The sequence below is a fragment of the Lonchura striata genome, chromosome 4, assembly GCF_050655825.1.
Source record: "Lonchura striata isolate lonStrDom1 chromosome 4, ASM5065582v1, whole genome shotgun sequence".
NCBI lineage: Eukaryota > Metazoa > Chordata > Aves > Passeriformes > Estrildidae > Lonchura > Lonchura striata.
In genome coordinates, this window is record NC_140706.1 from 7,207,241 (window position 1) to 7,229,343 (window position 22,103).

At 38.4% G+C, this 22,103-nt stretch overlaps 1 protein-coding gene across 1 annotated transcript in view; it reads left to right on the forward strand.

Annotated features, from left to right (window-relative positions):
- Nucleotides 1-20,807, forward strand: part of UVSSA (UV stimulated scaffold protein A) — a 44,679-nt gene extending 23,872 nt beyond the window's left edge. Inside the window, exons 8-13 of the mRNA XM_021535681.3 lie at nucleotides 5,312-5,489; nucleotides 6,431-6,580; nucleotides 11,172-11,355; nucleotides 12,214-12,325; nucleotides 16,468-16,651; nucleotides 19,218-20,807. Coding sequence (XP_021391356.2) covers nucleotides 5,312-5,489; nucleotides 6,431-6,580; nucleotides 11,172-11,355; nucleotides 12,214-12,325; nucleotides 16,468-16,651; nucleotides 19,218-19,311 — 902 coding nt within the window. The 3' untranslated portion in view covers nucleotides 19,312-20,807. The remainder of the gene's footprint in view (nucleotides 1-5,311; nucleotides 5,490-6,430; nucleotides 6,581-11,171; nucleotides 11,356-12,213; nucleotides 12,326-16,467; nucleotides 16,652-19,217) is intronic.
- Nucleotides 20,808-22,103: the final 1,296 nt, after the last annotated feature.

The following is a 22,103-nucleotide window of genomic DNA, read 5'->3' on the forward strand; positions in this document are numbered from 1 at the left end:
TTTGAGCCTTAAGCTGAATGTTTTTAGGTTGCTGGTAGCTACTTTACAGGTTCACATTGCATCTTAGAGTCTGCTTGAGATTTCTTTCATGTGGGAATCAAAGCTACAGTTCTAAAATCCCAAAAGTTACTTCTATTCATTTCTGAAATTCTTCCCTCTTTTCCTCACAGTGTGATTTGCTTTTTCTGGGTTAGATGTCCCCAGACTGCCTTTCCTAATCTGATGATATCTCAGTCATACTTTTCTGTGTGTTAAGTAGCTGCTTTTGAATCCTTGAACAGACACTCATGTGCTGGCTAGATGGAAATTAAAAATTATACCTAAGCATTTTCCTTCCTTACTGCAGTTATTCAGTTTGTCTGAGTCTAGCTTTTCTAGGTTTGGCTTGTCAGGTATTCATACCTCAGGAACTTCTGAGGGAATTCTGCTGCATGTGAAGGATGTGGAGAGCAGTTTTATGTGGAAAAACAGCTCAGTGGAGACCTCAGCAGAAACAAACTCCAGAGTGTGTAAAGCACCATTGTCAGGGGCTGAGTTTGAGACTTAGAATTACACTGTCTAAGCTAAATAAGGCTTTTACCTGACTTCTCTAAGGGGAAAAAGCATATCAGGTTTTACAGTGGGAATGTTAGACAGAATTACTTATTTACCTCTTTGAAATTCAGGTTCCTTTTTCCTAAATTTGGAAAATTTAGTTGTGTTTCTCAGCCTGACAAGTCTAGTATCTAGAATAAGTTTTCTATTAATAGTACTATGAATCGTTTAAAAAAAATCAGATGTAGTTTTTACATTATGTAAGTAGCATGTGTTGATTTATCATAAATGTATTGAAAACAGATATTTAGCATTGAAGTTAAAACCCCCAGACCAAAACTTATGTAATCAAATGTGTTTGTGGTCTCCATTTTTCTTAGGATATAAAACTCTAGAACTATTTAATTATAATTTTGTGAGATTGCCGTGTTATATTAGTGTGTTTTGATATACCTGTATATGCACAAACACAAAAAAGTCCTATATGGAATCACAGAATCATCATTAAGATTGGAAAAGACCTCTAAAATCATCAAGTGCAACCTTTGACTGAGGATTGCCATGCCCACTAAACCACAAAGCTGCCACATCTACTCATTTTTTGAATACTTCAGGGCAACTCCAGTACTTCCCCAGGGAGCTCCTTCCAATGTTTTACTGCTCTTTTCAGTGAAGAAATACTTCCTAGTATCCAACCTGAACCTTCTTTAGCACAGCTTGAACCTACAGAGACCTAGCCACACTTAGGACAATAAATGAGTACAACTGTTTGTAATTCAGTATTTGGAATGAAGACTAACTTTTCACATTGATGAAAAAACATTATTGTCCCATCCAACAAGATGCTTCAACATCCATGTAGAAGTGTTGACTGTAGATACTTCTTCTGATGCATCCTGATCAACTGCTCATGGAAACTTTCCTCATTCTCAGGAGAGGTCCTTCTATGCAAATAAAAATTTCCCAGAAAATGCAACAGGTTAGAAGATATACTTGATTTCTGCTAAAGTTCTTGGAAATGAATAGTCTCTGTACAAGATGTTGGTTCACTTCCAAGTAGTGTGCCAGAGCAGTCCCTCAGAGGATTTGTACAATGGCCAGGGGATGCAAAATCATAAAGAAGCTTAAAATGTCAGAGTGTAAGGTGTAGAAAGGGCTTGATATAAATGCTGTATGTGTCAGTTTTTCTTAGCAATGGTTGTAAGTAGGGTTAATTAATGAGGGGTAACAGTATATCAACATATTCTGTAATTCCAGTAAGCCAGACTAAGTGTTTATGTATTCTTCTAGTTATCTTTTTTCTCTAATTTGAATTTCCAGTGGAGGATTCCAAGATTTCACACAAATGAGCATAGCTACATTCAAAGGCTGGGAAGCTTTGCAAAGTCCAAAGCTTATTGTGCTTCCTGAGTGAAATACCAGCAGGCATTTTCATTGTGAGCACAGAGTAAGAGGGGAAATACTGCACCTGACTGCTGGATTTTCCTGACAATCTAGGACAGAGTCTGTACTATTATAAATCACATACACTTGGCTTGACTAAGATTCAACAAATGGGGAGCAGAAATTATTAATTTTTTTTTTTCAGGAAAGGTGAAGTCTGTATTGCTTGTTTATATTCTATCTCCGTTTTTTCAATTAAACTTCAGTGAATCTGAAGTAGCTTGATTTTGTCTAAATCCACACAGCTGAGGAAACCTGGGCTTGCTTTTTCTCTGAATTTTCACTGAGGGGCTTTTATCTCCCCCTAATCCCACCATTTCTGTCAGGACATAATCTCTTTCTCAAATTTACATTTTAATTACAAGGCCAGCTGAACTAGCTAAAATCAATAATGTCAGCATTCAGCAGCCTAACTTCAGCTGAAACCCCAGCCTCTCTCCTTCCTTCTATAGATTTATCTTGTGAACATGGGCTACTTTATTGCTTCAGGCAATAGGTGCCATTTGGTCAATTTAAACAAAAAGGAGGATTTAAACACTTTTATGATTCTTTCTCAAAGCTGCTATTGGCACAATTTGAACTCAGGTACTGTACTTGTTAAATAAACCACACAGAACGGCAGAATTCTGAAGAGGAATTTTACTTTTAAAACTACTTAATCCCATCTATGTTTTAAAACCCAAACAAAGCAACCCCACCCTGACATTGGACAGTATTCAGCTGGGGCTGTCTGCATGGTCACTCTTGTCTTTATCTTGTTAGCAAAACCTGCTTTCATACATAAGTACTTTTTTAAAACTCCACAGTGGAGTTGATGTTACTGATGTCTAAGTGTATCTATTTTTAGCTATCTTTTGTTAATAGTTTAAAATAAGAAATCAATGAGACAATATTTTGTTCTTGTAACTCTTAAGAATTCCTATATTGATCTTCCAGATTTGATTTTTATCTGTCTAAATGTCACATTGTCCATTTATCTCTCTTGCCTTTCCTGTCTGTTGCTGACTGCTTGTCTCTGCTGTTCCCCTCCTCCTCAACAAAACCAGTGTTGTGAACAAGCAATCATGCTTCCTGTAAATATAATAGGAAAAGAAATGGAAAAAAATAGGGGTTTCTGAGAACTTTTAATACATAGCAAGTATTTTCTCTGAAGATGAGAGGTGTGGTGAGTGACCCAAACCTGCTATCTTCTGACTTTTTTTTACTATTTGTAAATAGTGCAAGTGCTCTCAAAACATTTGCTTTAAACAATGCTTTTCAGAAATGGTCCTTAAAAAAAAAAAGAAAAAGCAAGCAGTTCAAATGCTAAATACAGTCTGAGCAATTCTGCATTACAGATGGTCTGTGACATACTCTTCTCAGTTAACCTGGTTCATGCCAAAGACCCAGTTTGTAACTGTTTCTGTCATTAAAGGAAGTTTACTTCTCCAAATACTAATGGTTCTAAAGTGTGGTTACAACAATGGTTTTGGTTAATTCTGTTTCACTTTGATAAAAGCACCTGAGAAAGGCATTTTTCCTTTCTGGCCTGTGACTTGAACTGAGATGGAGCCCTCCCCTACCCCCTTTCCAGAAACATAAATTCTAAATTCCTATATTATTATGCCACTGAAGTGCTGTTTGAAAGCACATTTTTGTGGAGGCACCATTCTTCCTCTTGAACAGCAAGTCCACAGAGTAATAAGTGTAATGAAATAATTTCTTTTGCTATTTAACCTAGATATCTGCTTAAATCCATCCTATTATATTTAAATATAATTTCATTTATTCCTGGTCTTTCTGCAGACTGTTTTCTAGTGCAGAGATTGGACCTTTAAATGGTTTGGTGGGGCTTTTTTGTTGGTTTGGTTTTTTTTGGTTTTTTTTTTTTAATAATGTTCTTTAAAGGCTTGTTGACTTTGGAGAATGTAGAGTGTTCATGGCTTTTGTTAGTGTGTGGTGTAGGCAGGAGTGAGTAAGGGAGCAGCAGTGCCAGATGTGCTCAGCAGCAGGTTGGACTCTGGGTTTTGATAGAGGATTGTTGCTATCTCTGGGGAGAGGCTGTCCAGGAATTAGGTTAAACAGGTGTCCTTCTCAGTGCCCTGAGCTTGGAGCTTTGGAAAACAGGTTTGGATGCTGTTCCCTGCACAAGGACTCGGCTCCTGATGTAGATGCTTGGAAAATGCATTCCCAGGGGTGGACTCAGAGTTACCACCTCAGCATCTTGGCCTGTGGTTCTGGTCAGGCTGTGCCATCTGTGCAGTCACACCCCATGGCTTAAAGGGAATGAGTGATGCAGACCAATCAAGGTCAGGATGAATTACTAGGAGACCTTATAAGGTGGTGAGATGGGTCACAGCAATTTTTTCTAATTTTGTTTGTGAAAAATACATTATTTCTCTCAAATAAAAATACTTTGTGTACCAAGCCTCCCTGCTGCTGTGGGTCTAGCAATTTCCTGCTCAGATGGCTGGTCACAGGTACAACATTGGCTTTTCCTTTTCTGCTTAATATATTTACTGATACATTGAATGTTTGATAGGTTAAATGACTAGCATTTAATGACTAGCAAAGCGAGAATGCTTCTGAATGCAGCTTCAGGGCTGGTTAGAACTGGGCAAAAGATTAAAAGTTACAATCAAGTAACGGCCAAAAGATGTTAGAAAAACTTTAGTTACTTTTCATAAGAAGGCTCAGATAATTTGCTGAAAATTTTAGGTTTGTGAAACTATGACTTCTTATTAGACATCTTTTTTGAGCGATGAGACCTTGCATTTCAACAAATTACTTTATAAAAAGGATTTCTGAGGGGACAGATCACGTTGGTGTGAGGGATCATATCTTTCCAATTGTAGCTGTCATTGGCTGAAAAGTTCTTGCAACTATTGCTGGCTAATGGAGTTGCTCCTTCAGCTCAGCAAGTAGAGGCAGGTGCTGTCTGACAGCTCAGCCTGTCTAATTGCATCCTTACAGTCCATGCTGAGTCTCTGATCTGGCTGTATAAAGTAATAAAAGTTATCCACCACTGAGCTGCTGGTGCTGAACATCAGTGCCTGGTACTGCCTTGCAGAGGGCTCGTTCCTCAGGTGTAGCTCAGGCATTTCCTTTCTCGTGGACAGACTCTCTGGGTCTACTTTCTTCCTCTGCTAGCACTTAGATATTTCTCCTGGCAAATTGTGAGGTTTAGTATCTGTGAAAGACAAATGCCCTCTAAATAATTCTGTTTCACTCTGGGTGGGATTGATGTCAAACACAAACTGAAAGCAGGAAGATGTAATCAGCACCCTGAGCTGTTTGGGTGGACTGTGAGGGTGGGAGAAGTGAATCACTCCTAAACACCAAGGGTTTTTTGCAGGGCTTGAACCCCAGTCACCTCCAAAAGCCCCGGTGGCGAAGGCATCGACGGGAGCAGCTCCACTGAGCTCCCGCCCTCCGCTCAGAGGGAACGAGGATGAACTCGATCCAACCTGTGCAGCTGCCACCCTGAAACTTCTCAGAGACAAACTACCAAAGTTACCATCTCCTCATGCCAGGTCATCTTTGTTTTAATTCTTGTACAAACCTCTTGCTCCTGTGTTTATTAGTCATGACAGCACACAGAAAAGCATTCGTGAACCAGGCAAGCTGACAAGGCTGACTTACTCTCATTTTGAAGTTACATTTATTGCTTAATGTTTGGGATTTTGTTGGTGATTTCACCAGGATCTTAAGGAATCTTTTACTGCTTAGTTAATATAAATCTTATTTGGTGTGAATGGCCTTTACACCATTACACTGTTCCTTTCTTTGCTAACAGCACACCTCACCCCATTTATTTGGGTCAATTTTGTTTGCAGCTGAACAGAGTGTATCCTAATGTTCAGTTAGCAAGTAGTTTCAATATCTCTTTGTTCCCAGTGACTTATGCTGTCAGTGCTGCCTGGAGATGTTATATTGCTTCCAAAGACATATTTGTTATCAATCCTGTTCAATGTTTGGTGAAACTCCAGCCTTGCCTAGCATTTGGCTGTGATTTGAGGATAAGGCTGGACCCATCTGTTTAGTGGCATGTTCCTGGAAAGACTCTTCTGCATGGGCCAGGAAAGCCCCCAAAACCTAGCAAACTGGAATTAATCTGAGATTTCCAGTACCACATCTGTGGCTCCTGTGGGAGTGCAACCTGCATGATCCACTGCTGCCCCCATCAGATCCCTGGGCTTCTGCCCCCACAGTGTGATATGTGTTAGCCAGCACTAGCTGAACATGCAGTGAGCTGCAGAGTGTGTGATGTTGTGTCATATGGTCTTCCTTTACAAAATAAAAAGGACAAAGTAGTTGTAAAGTACTTGAAAAGTAGTTGTAATTGTACATGTAAGGTTATATTAGTTATATATAAGGTTATATTAGTGTTGGTCTAAAAAATCTAATTAAAACAAAAAAAAAAGTTGTTGTGGTCATTAGTGTTATGTATTGACTTCTCATCAATTTTCTCCAGTGAATCTGCAACTTCTGAGACAGCAAACTTGGAAGATCCTGACAGTAAAAGAAGAAAACTAGAAGAAAGAGCTAAAGCTCCCCTCATGCCTTTTGGATTAGATCTTCATTACTGGGGAGAGGATCAGCCAAGTGCTGGGAAGATTCTCAAGTAAGGCTCTTTTTCTTTTAAGACAAATTAAACAAATAAATAGATTTACTTGTATTCAGAGGTCATGCAGTAAGGTGACTGCTATTTCTTTTGATAATTACTTTTCTTCTTTACCTTGTGTTGTAGGACCCATAAACCTTTAGAAGGTTTATTCTGCCTTTAAATGTTATTTGTTTTGAGAAGATGTGATACTAATTAAATATCCTTTGATGCTTCAAAGCACTTTTTTTTCTGCTCTTTTTATGTTTGCAGTATGGCATCAGTTACTCCAATTTAGGCTGGTACCTCTTTATGCAAAGGGCTCTGCATAAATAAGTAAATAAATATTTAAATAAGTAACAGGCAAGGTAGGGGAAAGGCTGGGGAAATGTTTTTCCCTGAGTTCACAGAGTGGTAACTGAGGAAACTGATAGGCTTATTCAGTCACACAAGAGAAAGGTGGCAGTTACAGGATTTGGATTTGGATCTTTCACTTTCCATTGCTGTCTGAGAGGTTTTGTGTTTCACCAAGCATTGCTGACTCAGGGAAAGCTTTAGCACTGCTGGGGAGAAGAGGTGGTAGGTACACGTCAGAATTTATTTCTAGCAGTCAGTTTTTAAAATCCTTTTTACTATTTTTAAATGGAAGTTGGGTTACAAAGTCCCCCCTCTATGTATACATTTTGTTTAAGTCCACCAGAACTTTGGTATCAGTGTGTACCATAGCTGGCTTGAAAAAGGCAAAAATCACTGACTGGCTGGGTTGTCAATTAAGCTATTATATTCTTATAAATATTACTTTAACTTAGCTTGTTTTCTTACCTAAACAAAGAAAAAAAACCCAGCTTGTAATCACAGTGCTAAAACAGTGTTGGCAGAAAGAAACAAGAGGAAATTTTTGTCCCTGCACCTGATTTTGTAAAATACTGAATATCTGTTAAATTACTGAAAACTGCTGCAATTTGATGCATAAAAGTGCTTTACCACAGTCACTCCAGGCTTTGGATTCCATCTCATGTGGTATAGGCTCTTCAAAGCCTATGAAGAGATTTTCAGCAGGGCTTTAAGAAGCATTTGTCTGTGATAATGCCAAAAAGGGAGTAAGGCCTATTTTACATTGCAAATGAGTTATTCAAGTCATAAGTGAAATCAGAAGCATATTTCACTGCCTGTCTGCCTTGTGCTGTACTGGTTTATTTTTATGCTTCCCAATAAAATAGAGGGCACACTTCTGAACCATATAGTCTATAACTACAGATGTGCCAATCTAACTAAAGATAATTTAAGTAACTCTGCAAACACAATACCATTGACCCCAGGCATAAAAATAGACTTATTGAAAATTAAGGTAGTTATCAGTCAACTCCTTTAGCATTTCTGTATGCACCCATACTGGCTCTGAAAGATTCTTGGGGGAAAAAAGCAAACTGAAGAATAGACAACATATGTGGGGTGTGTGTGGAATTAGAATTTTTAAAATCTGAAGGGGAAAAGTCTTTTTGTTTCATTTAGCAGTACACTTGCTTAATCACAGCATTTACAATAAATTAAGATTTTAACAGTGAGAATGTAGCTACCAGGAATATCTTCTAATGAAGTTTTGTTGGGCTTTTTTTGGGGGTGGGACAGAAGGTAGTGTATGCTGCACAGTGTCGAATTGTGTACAGTCTGCTGTGTCAGCTTAACAGACACATTTTGGATAGCTTGGACCTTCCAAACTCATTTTTACTCTACTCCTTGAATGAAATCAGTTTACTCTCAGAAGCAGAGTGAAATAGCTGGTGCAGCACTGACTGTGACTAGGATGTTTGAATTAGCCCATTTTTGCACTTGCTTCAGGATCTCTGTAACCATCTGGCTTTAGAATTTATATTTATACAGTGTTTTTATAAGCTTCCTGTCAGACTAGAAATTAAGATGATACAAGTTCATTGAAATTGTGCAGCAGTTCTCCAAGAACTTCCTCTTAGATTTCAGCTAACCATTACTTGTCTTTTATTCCTCCTCCTCATTTATTGCTGTGCCATTGCCATTAAAGCCTCTGTTATTTATCTGGATTAGGAGCATTCTAAATGTGAGTGAGGTGTTGATATTTTACATCTTTTAGTTGATTATCTGTTTTTCCTCTGATTCATCTTACAAACAGGTTTTACTTGTCACATGCATCATTTTTTCAAACAAGTATCTGCCTGTTTATAATGTTGCTTACTTTACATCAAGAAATCAGAAAACTTTGGGAACTGCCACTGCTTTGTTCTTCTCTCACCTGCTTCTAAGTTGTGTTGGGAGAAAATAAGTTATATGCTTGTAATAAACAGTAATATGTATTAATATATTTGTAAAAATCAGGCTATTTCAGTTTCCAAATACTAGTCAATGATACATAGGGCAAAACATAATTTAAATATTTTGACATTTGTTGTGTGCATATTTAGGGAAAGGGAGACAGAGAAATTATTAAATAGAACTATATCCTAACTGGAAGGGTTGACATGTACAATTGTTAAATGCTTCTTAATTCTCATGTAACTGGAATTGGATAACTGGGAGAGGAGGCAAGTTCAGACCACCAAAGGACACTAGAATTTTACTAAGAGATTGTCATGCATGTGAAAATCCTGTATGGTGCCTTTTTTAGGAATGCTTTTCCCTCCATGTGGTTAGTGACACAGAGCTGCCAGTCAGTTTTGCTTTCAGCATTGCATTAAAATAAGCAAATAAGAAATTGATGTCATTATTTTATTTACTCTCTATTGCATAATCTTGCCACATAATTTCTGAAGCTAAAATACTGTACTGTTCAAACATTGGGCTGAAATTATATTGATTTTTTAGAAAGACTCTCAGGGCTTTTCGGTTTCTTTGCTACTTTTTGCAGAAGTGTTTAATTAAAAATATTTTGTTTAACCAAAAACTGTGGAAATACATTACTGTGTTTATTGTTGGTCTAGTTTGCACTGGAACTCTTTGGCCTTTATCCCCTAATTTACCACAAGAAAGTTAGCAGGTTAGCATTTCTCTGGCACTAGTAAGGTGTGTTTGATGGAGAAATTACAGATAAAATCAATCTGTTTAACAAGAATTTTGTTGAATTTTTTTCTGATGATGGCAAATCACAGAGATGTTTCAGAGTTTTCTTAATCCCTTTTTAACCTAGTTCTAACCTCTACATAGTTTAAATGCTCAACTATTGCATTAAAACCAGCAGCTATGTATGTCATAGGTTGCTATGGTCAGATATTTTCCTCTACTTTTTTATCCCTTGTCATCTGTTGAAAACTTGATCAGGTAAAATTAATCAAAACTTTTCAGGCCTCTAAAGTAACTCTTTCAAGTATTGGCTTATGTGTTTTGCCAAATTGTGGCTGGTGTGATGAGTGAAGCCAGTGTTCATGTGTATTTGGCTCTGCAGTCCACAGAAAGCAAAGCAGGAATGACACCCAGGGATATTAGTGAGCGAGAGGAATTGGATACGGATAGAGAAAATCCTCTCAAATAACTCTGGAACTGATTGGGCTGAAGAACTATGTGGAAGAAAGGGATTGTAAATTGCCTTTAGGAACTTTACGTCCTTATCAAGACATCTGGTCATCTAGGTATCTCCATCTTGCTTGTCACGAGCAGCAGACATGCAGGCTGCAATTTTTTTTCCCTTAGTTTAACTGTATTTTTTTTCTTCTTTAATTTCATATTTCCTTAAGTTTGGGGTGGGGTTGTTGTTAATGTCAGGTATCTTAAAATCAGATGCCTAAACTTAAGCTGGTCACCCTAATTACTTTTCATGATTAAGAGAAAGAAACATTTGCCATCAGAGGGACAGTCATTGCCTCCTAAGATTAGCATCTAGAATGAGTCAGGTAATTGCTCTCTGGGGTTGTCTGTTTTTCACTATAGGCTGTTGGCAGCTAAGGGTGGCTAAAATGAAATTATATTAATACTGTTGAGAAAATCTGTTTGTCTGTCTGTCTGTAAATGTAGGTAAAGTCTCTAATTTTAAAATAGATTTTCAATGGATTAGCTTAATTTCCTAGAGGAACATTTGCTAATTTCTCAGATTTATGACACCATGTAGGAGAATCTGGAAGAAAGAATCTCTGTAAGGCTCAGCTGATTATTTGCTCTTTCCTGTGGTCTCAGTTTATTGCAACATCTTCTGATTCCAGCTTTTGCTTCTCTGCTGCTGCAGGAGTCAAGCTATCAGGAATGAGATCAGCCACATTAAGATCAAACTGTTTCCTCCTTGATCTGTCGTCTGTGCTTAATCATAGAAGTATTTTGTTATGAAGAATGTTAAGTACAGAATTACAAATTTATTCACTGAATCTGGAAATTGGATAACTGACTCTGGGTGTCAGATCATGAACTAAAGCTAAGACTTGTAATAGCTTAGCAGGTTAAACAGGAAATCAATACTAGACAGGCTTTGGTGGTATTTTAAAAATATCTTCATAATACAGGAGCCATAAGAAAGACTGGTAGATTCCTAGGGGTTTTTAATTCACTAGTAATTCCCTTCCTTTCACATGTGAGCTTAGTAGAGATTGGTAATGACATCTCTACGTATTTTCTTAAAATTTTGCATGTAACTTATTTTCATTTGTTGTTTTCACAGATTTACCTCTGAGCACCGATTTTGGGCACCCAGTGAAGTAGAGGAAGAGGTGGAAAATAAAGAAATAACAGAAATGTTAAAAACCAGGTATATCACATTTGCTGGCAAGTTTGAGCCAGTGAAACATAAATGTCGAGCACCCATGCCTGATGGAACTCTGTGTGAAAGACAAGATCGGATTAAGGTAGGCACCAAGTCACATCACTTCCAAGATCTGTGCTGTGTGGAGATCTCCTTAAAACATCCATAAAAATTTATTTCACATTGTAACTATAGCTCAAGGGAGTGGAAGAACATTGTGTTGGAGAAGTTCATTGTTAATATGTGCTCTGTAAGGGAAACATCCTTTTGGTAAAGAAGCTGTAAACATTTAAAGAGCTGTCAAATTTTTTTGGCATTCATTGTATGTTATCTGGATTTTATTTATTCCTGTGATGTGTGAGTACCTGGCAGTAGGGCAGAGATAGTTCTTTGCTAAAAATCTTTCCTCAGAGGCATATTTGATATTAACTGTTTCTAGAAACTTGCATGTTTGAGGGGCAAAAAAATTTTAATCACAAATTATGTTTTATGAAAGCTAAACTCTACACAGCCTCAAATTATGGTCACTACTGAGCAGAACTACTTTACTGAAGTACTTTGTTCTAGTATCTCTGTTCTTCCTGTGTTGTCTGAGATTGAAGGATCTGAATGCACTTCAGACTTTTAATGGGATTGTTACAGGACAGGGATATAGCATAAACAACAACATATGATGCAGCATTGGTGCCCTAGTTCCAGACTTGACAGGATGTGCTACCTGGTCTCTTGAAATTGGATATTTGTTTCAAAAAGAAACAAATGTTATTTCTTTGAGATTCTGAATATATTAAACACATTATGTTTTTGGAATTCTGATGCTTTCTAAAGAGGACTGGGAGTCAAGTGTAGTTTTGTTGCTAAATTCTGTTTACAGCTTTAAGCTGTGTTGAATATAAGGTAAACATTTTCTCTTCATTCAAAAACGGTGAGAATTTTTTCTTTCCCCCCTTTCTTTTTCAAGTGCCCTTTCCATGGAAAGATAATTCCTCGGGATGACTCTGGGATTCCTGTAAATGCAGAGGACAGAGCCAGAGAAGAAAAGATGAAGTTTGAGAAGCAAGCAGCCCAGCCAGGTCTGTGTCTGCATAGCATCTTAAAAAAATAAAAATTTAAAAAAATACTAGGCAGAAGTGGGAAATACCTGTTATCTGTCTTGCTCCTAACCATATTCTCCATTTGTATTCCTGTTGATTTTAAATTACAGCTCATTTGCAGTGGTTCTTGCTTATGTGATAAATATGGATACATGTGTAGACAGAATAACTTTAACACGGCATTTGTACTTTATTTCCAGTGGATTTTGTAATGTTCCAAACAAAACTATTGGCCTTCAGGTGTGGAGGGGAAAACTCCTTCTTCCCCAAGATAATTTGGGCATTTTTAACTAAGGTGCAGCTCTGGACTGCTAGGTGAGAAATGCAGGCAGTGAGTACCCAGGCAGGAAGACTTCCCAGGGGAATAAAAGGTTATCTTGCAATAGTACAACTAAACCCTGTTAATGGTGGACAGAAGGTAACCTGGTGGACTACAACAAGGAAGGTACTGGCAGTTAATAGACTGGAAAGGAAGATGAGAGAGGGATCTATCCAGCAAAGACACAGTGTATAATTGGAGGGGACAGTTTTTCTTTAATGTAGCTTCCTTCATCAGGTCTTAGCTTTTACTGGTTTGAGCTATTTACTGTAATTAAACTTACCCATAGGCCTTAGCATTTTGGTATCCTGTGCCATACTTCCTTTCAGGAGTTCTCTCTTCAGGTTTGACTGACTTGGTGTTTGACAGGTATGCATATTATTAATGAAGCTACTGAACCTTTAATGAAGCCTTTTGTGAGCCTGAGGAACAGTTACCTGTATTCAGAACAGGAATCTGTATTCTGAAAGGTCTGTGTGGAATCAATGTGCATTTAAACAAAGAATTGGCCCACCCAGTGTCCTTTTAATACTTGTTTGACCATCTTTGAGTGACAGTGCTTGGTGATCACAGCAGCACACCAGTGTAGCAATTACTGAACACCTTCTGGTATTTGCAGGTGTCAAAGTGCTACATTTGCAGGTAGTTTCCATCCCTGTCCAAGTAGAGAAAGTGCTCTAAACTGGCATCCAGCCAGCAGCACAGACACTGTTGGACTGTCACAGGGAAACCAGGATAGAGGTGTGGATGTTGTGTTAAAAGGGAAAGTTCCCAGCTTAGTTACGACAAACTCAAACCAGCAAATTAAACTGATAGGTGTTCTTGAAATCTCAAACTAGAAACTAATATTCTGGTATAAAAATCACTTGGACTGAAAAATATTGATTTTTTTTTTTCCTGTGAAATTGCCATTGCTTGAGGCTAGACATAGTACTTATTTTTATTACAGTGTCAGCTCAGTGTTGTTAGAGGCTTCTCACCTCTGGTCCACAAGGATGTGTCTGTTAGTCCCAAAGCAGTGCTGGCATTGCTCCTTGTGTTATTGAGTGTGGTTGTTAAGCTGAAATGTCACACAAAGGTCCATCCCATCTGGCTGGGGACATACTGCACAAGCTGTGGCACTTAATTTGGACAAAACCCTCCATGTTTCTAAAGCTATACATATACCAGATGTCACTAGATACTTCTATCCACTTTCTTTTTTGCTCTGCCTTACTATTTTTATATATGCTTTAGAGCATTTTCATCAACTTTTTTTTTTTTTTTTTTTTTTGCCTGTTTTGAGGCTTGTGGTTTGGAGGGGTGTGTTTAGTTGGTTTTCAGTGGTGTTTAGTTTTGGGTTTTTTTTTTTTATTGCAAAGGTCTTGAAGCAAATCTGACCAGTGCTGCTATGGGAAATACAGAACTGTGAACCCACTGGACAGTCAGGAACTGTTTCATTGACAACATCATTAGTGATGGCAGTTTGAAAAATCTGGAAAAAACCACTTAAATTTGGGGATCAGTTGCATGGTTAAATTGCACCAAATTTCTTGCATCTCCTTCCTACTAGGATTGTAAGATTTATTTATATTTTTGTGTGATTAAATGGAGAAACAGTTAGATAAAAGTCGTATGGTTTGTGTGCTAATGACTGTGTTTTGACAACACTGTCATTGTTATTATGGATCATTTATTATTTTAGCACAAAATTTTAAACTCTAGCTAATGTCCAAGGAAAGGTGCTTTGGGCTCTTCAGTCCTGGAGCAGTGAATCAGTTGGGATTACACTGACCCACTAATCTGCAGCGTTCATCCTTTTCCCATAGTTCACACACAGGAGCAAATTAAGTGCCTATTTTTTGTGTCAACCCTGAAGAGTATCTGGTTTTTCAGCCCTTAGTGACTTGTTAACAAACAGGTATCAGGACAGGCTGGTGAAGGCAGGCCGCTGGCCACTCAGATGTGAAATAGCATCTCTTTACTAACTACAGTATTGATTCCCGCCTACCCTTGCAAACTGTGTAATTTTCTTTTCCCTGCTGCTAAACTCAGTAACAATGTATGAAGAGCTTTAGGGGCCCATCAATGCTCAAAAAGCCTGCTCTTCCCTGGCATTCTATTGATTTTTCTCAAAAGCTTTTAAATTGCTCCTTCATTTTACTCAAATGCTCATTTCATCTCTACTGGATGCCGGCATTTTTTCGTTGTGTTTAAACAATTGCTCTATTCACAGGGTTCCTAAACTGTGACGCCTTCTTATTACTGGGAGATAAACTGTTTAGACACTTTTCCTTAATCTTGGATTAATCGTTCCTGTATCTGAATTGTGCTGTTCTGTATTCCCTCACTTAAAAAAAAAAAAAATCTGTGAGGTCTTATGATCTATCAAGTATATGTGTTCTATTTTCTCCCTTTGTAACTCTCCTGTGCAACTCTTGAACAGCTTGGTTTTCCTCATGCTTTCTGGCATGTTGGATTTTAAGCAGTCCTTGCTTTCATGTATGATGGTAGTTTAGATCTAACCTTTCCTTGGAAAATTGCTCTGCTGTTCCTTAACACTGTGTTCTTAAGTGAGGACATTGCCTCTGACCCTCCTGAAATGTTGTTAGCAGCATTTGTCACACTCAGTGACCGTCTTGGTGTATAAATGAAGTTGCATAGTCCTTTAGGACTGTTTATTTTTCTATATTTACAAAGTTGTTATGTAAGAGGAGTAGACATTTGGTGTTACAATTTGTGCAGGCAAGAAAGGCTGACTGACATAAGGGAAACTATGACAAATGACTGGCAATTACTGTTGTTAAAATTCAGACTTCTGACATTTCTGCTGAGTTTGGACCATGTTCTTTTTGAAGTAGTACTTTCTACAAATTTTTCCAACCTAAATTCTCAAAGTCTTTACAATGAAATGAAAATTTTCAAAATTTCCCCTTGGCAGATGTCCATCCTCCAGCCACATTTTTACTTTGTGCTACCTTATTTTGATACACAGGACTACACTGAAGGTGAAAAACTTCAGCTTCCTTGAGCAGTCCACAGTCTGAATTGTTCGTGCTTTTTGCTCTGGTGGCATCTAGGATCAGAACCCACTTACAGTCTATGCCTAGATTCTGAAGCATTAAGCTTTTGAAAAAATGTAAAACAAGATTTTGTTTAGATAAATTAACCTGTGCCATTGTGAAGAGAAGAAACTTGGTTTTTATAATTAATATGAGGCAATGTGAGATACTTAGAAAGTAGTATCTTTTTCAGATGCAAAATGGGTGTCATGGCAACAGGGTCATGTTGTCCTACTCAAGAATTTTATGTAGATGTCAGATACCAGTTCACATTTTAAAATAAGTATCATTGATGAAAAAAAAATCACAATGTTGCCAGCCCTACTCTGCTAAAAGGTTGATATATTCAAATTTTTTAGGTTTATTTTTAAGTTTATGCAGAATTTATTTCTGCAGATAAATTCCTCAGCTACACTGTTGGCATTTTCATTTCCAAATAATAATCACTGTGTTTATTCACCTCTCCTACATGGAATAGTTTCCTTGTAACTTTGCTACTGTGACACTGAAAAACCTTGACTTAGGTCTTCCTATAGAATGGTTTTATCCATAGCAGTTAGTAATGCATACTAACCCAGACTGGCAGGGCTTCTTCATCCAGATCTGTCATTTTGGGAAACTGCCTTATCCTCCCCTTCCTTTGTGTGTGCAACTTGTGTGGCTCTGCCCTCAGCCATTGGTGACAAGAACCTCTTCCTTAGGGGACTGCAAATCCTCCCTGGGTTTGGAGTTTCAAAGTTCATGTTTTGTTTTGTGAACAGAGTGGCGAGATCCAGAATTCATGAGAGAAGTTGAAGCTGCTACAGGATTGGATCTTGGTTCCTCTAAAAGTAATGGAAAAGGACAGAAAAAGAAAGGGAAGAAGCAAAAATATCCAAATCTAACAGACCTGAAGCAACAGGCTAACACGTCTCGTTCCCGGCTTGAGAAGAAAGTCTTCAATAAGTAAGATATTTCCATTCTCTAATGCCTGTTAATTACTGTTTCTGTTTGATTCAATAGTACTTCCTGTTTCTACACTAACATGCACTTAATTAACAGCTTCTTTGGTTAACTGCAAACAAGAATATCTTCCATATGTCTGGAGGGTAAAAAATAGCAGGTACTGACAACCAAGGTTATTTCTTCAAGAGTGATTTTTGACTAATTTGCAAAATTTTCCTTTGAAAAACTTTTTTCATCCTGTCTCAATTTTTTTAAAACTTTAATTGCTGGATTGACTTCTCTGGATGATCATTTATTAGTCAGACACAGCATCTCGGGTGGCTGTGGGAACCTGCCAGCCACTCCCAAATGTGCTTTAAAACACAGAGTAGCTCCATCTGTCCACTATTAACACCATTTTTGATGCCTGTTCTTGCTTAGATGTGGCTACAACATAAATTTGCCTAAGCATGCTCTGGTCTTTATCAAATGGGAAGCAGCTGCAGCTACTTAGAGTTTCACATGTCAAAAATTAAATAGTCAAAGGAAAGTAAAAGTTGTCAAATCAAAAAAGAAAAATTATTATTGTAAAATCATTAATGCTGGGTTATTCTCTAAGCATATTGGATGAGTTGAATAGCATCCAGGACAAAATATTTGTTTAAACTCAATTTTCCCTTTTCTGATGTACAGGTTATAATAACAACTCCAAACCCACATTATTTTTGGTTATGGAAATAGCACATTTTATGTGAATTTGTCATGTCACCTAGTCTTAGAAGTTAGAAACATACAGTTCTAGTGATCAGAATTTCATATAATGGTTTACTGTGGTTTGTGCTAATGATTTTGAGTGTGTGCTAGTGCCAGGCATAGGGAATCAAACCTGTCAAGTTTTTAATAGGTTTCATGCTTTGCAGCACTAAACAAGATGATAACCTTGGCTCCTTATAACAACCCCAAATTACTTGAAATGTATAGGTGATAAACCCAGGCTCTAGTCTGCCAATAAAGCTAAGTGAAATTGCACACAGATCATCAAAGTGGGATCTCATTTCATTTACAGTATCACACAATCCACTAGTGCTAATGTAAAACCTACATGACATGAAAGTGGCAAGGCCACTCTGCACTGCTAAAGGCTCACTTTTCTCCTACCAATTAGGTAATATTTGAAGTGCAAAACCATGACAACATTTTCCTTACTCTGGTAACTTTATTGGCAAAATTTTGTTAAAAGTATACCTCTTCCAGGGTGTTTTTTCAGAATGTTGGTTTTCATTGCAGTTGCTGCTGAGAAAATCTTTAATCCCACCATTTAGAGTGTTATTAAGAAGAAACCTCTTTCAGATGTTTCAAAATTGCTTTGGAAATGAAACCATTACAGAGAGCAGTTGCCAAACCAGAAGTCAAGTTGTTTATTGGCAATAACCCTGGAAGGAGTGCTGGAATAGTGTGTAAGGGCTGATCCTGAAAGAGGCTGAGGAACACTGCCCAGGTGCATGTCTTATCTTCATTTTCCTGCACTGCTGGGAACATCCTCAGAAGTGATAAATGCAGACCTTGACAATGTAGAGTCTTAACAGCATGGGCCTTGAAACCATCTATTTGTGTGATGGAAGTTGCCAAACTTGTAGAAATCAAAGGAGACATTAGTCAGTGCCTGCTTTTGAATGGGACACAGTCCCTCAAACCAAACCTGTAGCTGCTCTCCCTGCCACACCAGCAGAGCAGCCAAATGCTTACCTGGAGACGTGTCAGGAGATAACACCCTTCATAGGCAGGGTGACAGCTGAGAACACCTGCAAACACCAGCCTCAGATAGCTGAGCTTTTTTTCCAGAGGCATTTAAAGGCATGGAACCAGTAAAAGTAACCAGTAAAACCAGTAAAGTAACTAGTAAAAATTGGAACTTCAGAATCCAGTGAGGAGCAAAATTCCTGAGGCTGCACAGCAGCTGCTCTAAGTTTCTGAGAGGGCAGATGTTCACCATAGAACATTTTCCTGACTGCTTCTGCTGCTTCTTATTCTTTTGGATTTGTGAACCCATTCCTCTGCCTTACCAGCTGGAGGATGTAGGGGCCTACTCTCTCTCTGCCTTTTATGACAATCTCCTACTCGGTTCATGCTATTCATCATTTTCCTCACCCTCAAAATCTTAGCTGTATGATCTTCACTCAAAAGTCTGTGGAGAGGAGAAAAGTGCAGGTGTCTGAATTACCCAGCTCAGAAGCATTGCAACCCCTCCATGGAGAAATCTCTGAGCACATCTTCACTGGGAGGAAGCAATGGCAGCCACTGGAGCAGCTGCAGGGAGACAGGCAGGCCCTCACTGGATTTGGGAGGAATACACAGCCATTAAATTGAAAGACTTGAATTTGTTTACTCCTGTTAATAAAATCATAGCTGAATTAAACTATTTATATTGCTGCAGCTAATTTAGTTAACAAGACAAATTTGTTCAGCCTCATCAATGCCACACTCAGAAGCCTGGTAGTGATTAATCAAATTCCCCAAGATTCATAAATATTCTCTGAGATTGAGTAGACTCAACAGAACTATTATTATTGTTTTGTTTCTCTTTCAGAGGGGCCATGAAACGAGTCATGAAAGCCATGAACCGGGTGGACCAAAGGAAGCATGAGAAGTTTGCCAACCAGTTTAACTATGCACTGAATTAAATTCTTAATCACCCCTGCACTTCTTTATTACAAGAGTGCAACCACAAAACCCATAATCAAAGATATTTGTATTTACACTACAATACTTTGCTAAACACATTTTTACAGGTGTAATTTTTAAATTGGTTCCAAGTGTAACTTATTTGATAATGAATATTAATTTTGGAAAAGATATCATGATATGGAATTGGATGCATTTAAAAAGTTGATAATTATTTTAAATATGCATGAAATAGAGATGGTTTATGACTTGTACATAATTTGGGTAAACTGTTTAGGTTTTGGGGCTTGGTTCTTTTCCTTCCTAAGAGACTCATGTAATTTATACTTCCTTTGACAGTACGTGTGTTTAATTTTCCACTTTCATGCCTTCAGGGAAAAAGATACTTGAAAAACAATTTGATTGCTGCCAGGGATGGCAATCCACAGAGCATTTTCTCAGCTTACTGTTCAAAGTGAGCCACACCAAGCAGCACAGCAGCTGCTGCAGCACCTCTACAAACACCTTGGTGCACAGTAAAAAAATCCAAATCAGCTGATGCCTTCAGATGATAAACACAGTAGTTTGATTTCTGCAAACTGAATTCCAGGAGCTAAGTCAGTCCTGGCAGCTGTGGCACCAAGATGGTAGATGGAGAAGCTGAAATGCCAAAGATCATCCTGGCCTGCTTCTTCCCAAGATGCTATCCCAGTATCTTTCAGAGCTGCTCCTGGACAGCACATTGTGGAAGTCTCTAGGTGAACACAGAATGTGCTCCCGTTTAACTGCAGTCAAAAAAGCTCTATTATGAGGTGAAAATAAGAAGTTTGAGAAAATCACTCAAGTGGACTGCCTGGCTTGGAACAGATGAAATTGCATCAGGCTAAAGCCCCAGAGTGTGTCTAGAGGACCCAGATATAAACACGAGCATCTGGAATCTTCTAACTCCAGAGAGTTAATGTGCAGCTGGATCCACTGTGGGTTGTAGTTCTTGGCTGGGCACTTAAACAAATCTCCCAAACTTGTTTGCTGGCTACAATAAAGCTTAAGGAGAGAGAATGAAACAGTGACCAGTTGTGCTCTTGCAACATTTCATACAGCTTTATGGATAAAGAAAAAACAAGAGAATCAGGAGGGTTGTGTTTGAAAATCAATTTCAAAGTGACCTGCAAAAGTCTACAATAAAGTGCTCATTAGAGAGTAGAATGGATTCTCTATAGCACAGGCTTAATTACTCACCTGTTGGAGGTGTAAGGAGACTCTAAGAACTAAAAACTGGGAAAATTTTAACAATTCTGTGTAGCTTCTGACCACCTCAGACAAAAGCTAATTTACAGTTCTGACAAATACTCTCTGACTTGTGCAAGTACTGCATAGAAAGCGATTACTGCTGACTTCTGATAATTTATCTTGCAAGAGCTCTGTAATTTGGAAGACATATTTTGTTCTTCAATACAAGTTGATATACTTCTGAAATACTGAAAATAAAACAATAAAGAGGCAGAATTTCACATAATATCTACTGACTGCACTGGAAAGTAAAGCCACTTCTACTGGCTATTAGTCTTGCTAATGTGGCGGTGAAGATTCCAGGTGAAAATGTGGATAAGGACAAAATCACACACACAGAGAACAGAAAACCCACAAACCCAACAACTCCACCTCACACATCTGAATGTGATAGCAATCATTGGATGCTGGGATTCCCAGACAGTCCAAACTTAACTGACACTTGATGATTAACTTTCAAAGAACCACAGAGGTCATTGTGCCACTATTCCAGAGATTCTTGAGCCTGCACAGGCTGAAGGTGTTCATTTATAAAACATGTTTTCTCCCTGTAAGAAGAATAGGAAGTTTATATTGTCCAGTGACTCTTAGCCCTCCCTTGCTGGGGCCATGAAATGTCAGCACTACAAAGTCCCCAGCAAACAGTAGATGCACTTGACCCATGGAGTTCCCATTGTGGGCCTTTAATAAATATCACAAAGACCAAGACTGGTAATGGAAATGGCAAAAATCTGAGGGGGAAAAAAAAGAAAAGTGTGGTTAGTCAGTTATGTCCCACTGTGAGCAGCCTGGTCTGATGGAAGGTGTCCCTGCCTCTGCTAGAGGGGCTGGAAATAGGTGGTCTTTAAGGTCCCTCCTAACCCAAACCATGCTGTGATTCTTAGGATGCTACTCAGTCACATCAGTTCTAGAATTATCAGCTAAAACTTCCTGACTGGACCCAGTTGTGCAATCTGGCAGTTACACCTGATCCTATCACATGATCTGTGTGCTTTCCCCCTTCCTTTATTAAAAGCATGCATGCTTGGATAAAAAAAAAATCAAAACCAACAAAGTCTTCCTGGAGTGCCTCTTCCATGCAGAAGGAGAATTTTCAGAGTTAAGGTTCCCTGGCAGGTGACTCAGAAATGGCCAGCTCAGACAGAGGTACCTGGACTTTGGAACAGGTTGACAGCCAGTGATGACTTTCTTTAAAGCTCTTCTGGTGTTTTTCCTCTACATCTTTTTCATTTTTTCACCTTGAGCCAAGATGAACCATTGACCCTTCATAGGAAAATGTGCAGATTGCACATCCCATGTTGCACTTTTATGTTCCCCTGGTCCAGTGTGGGACAAACCTTACCTTAACCCATGTTAATTATTGACACTTTTTATCCAATTATTTCTCTACAAGAGCCACTCAAGCATGTATACATGAAACAGGTCCTGGATTCTGTCACTTAAGCATTCTCTTTAGACCTGGTCAGACATAATTCCAAGGGTTTGGGGGAGCTTCTCCTTTTTCCAAGTTCATCTATAGCTG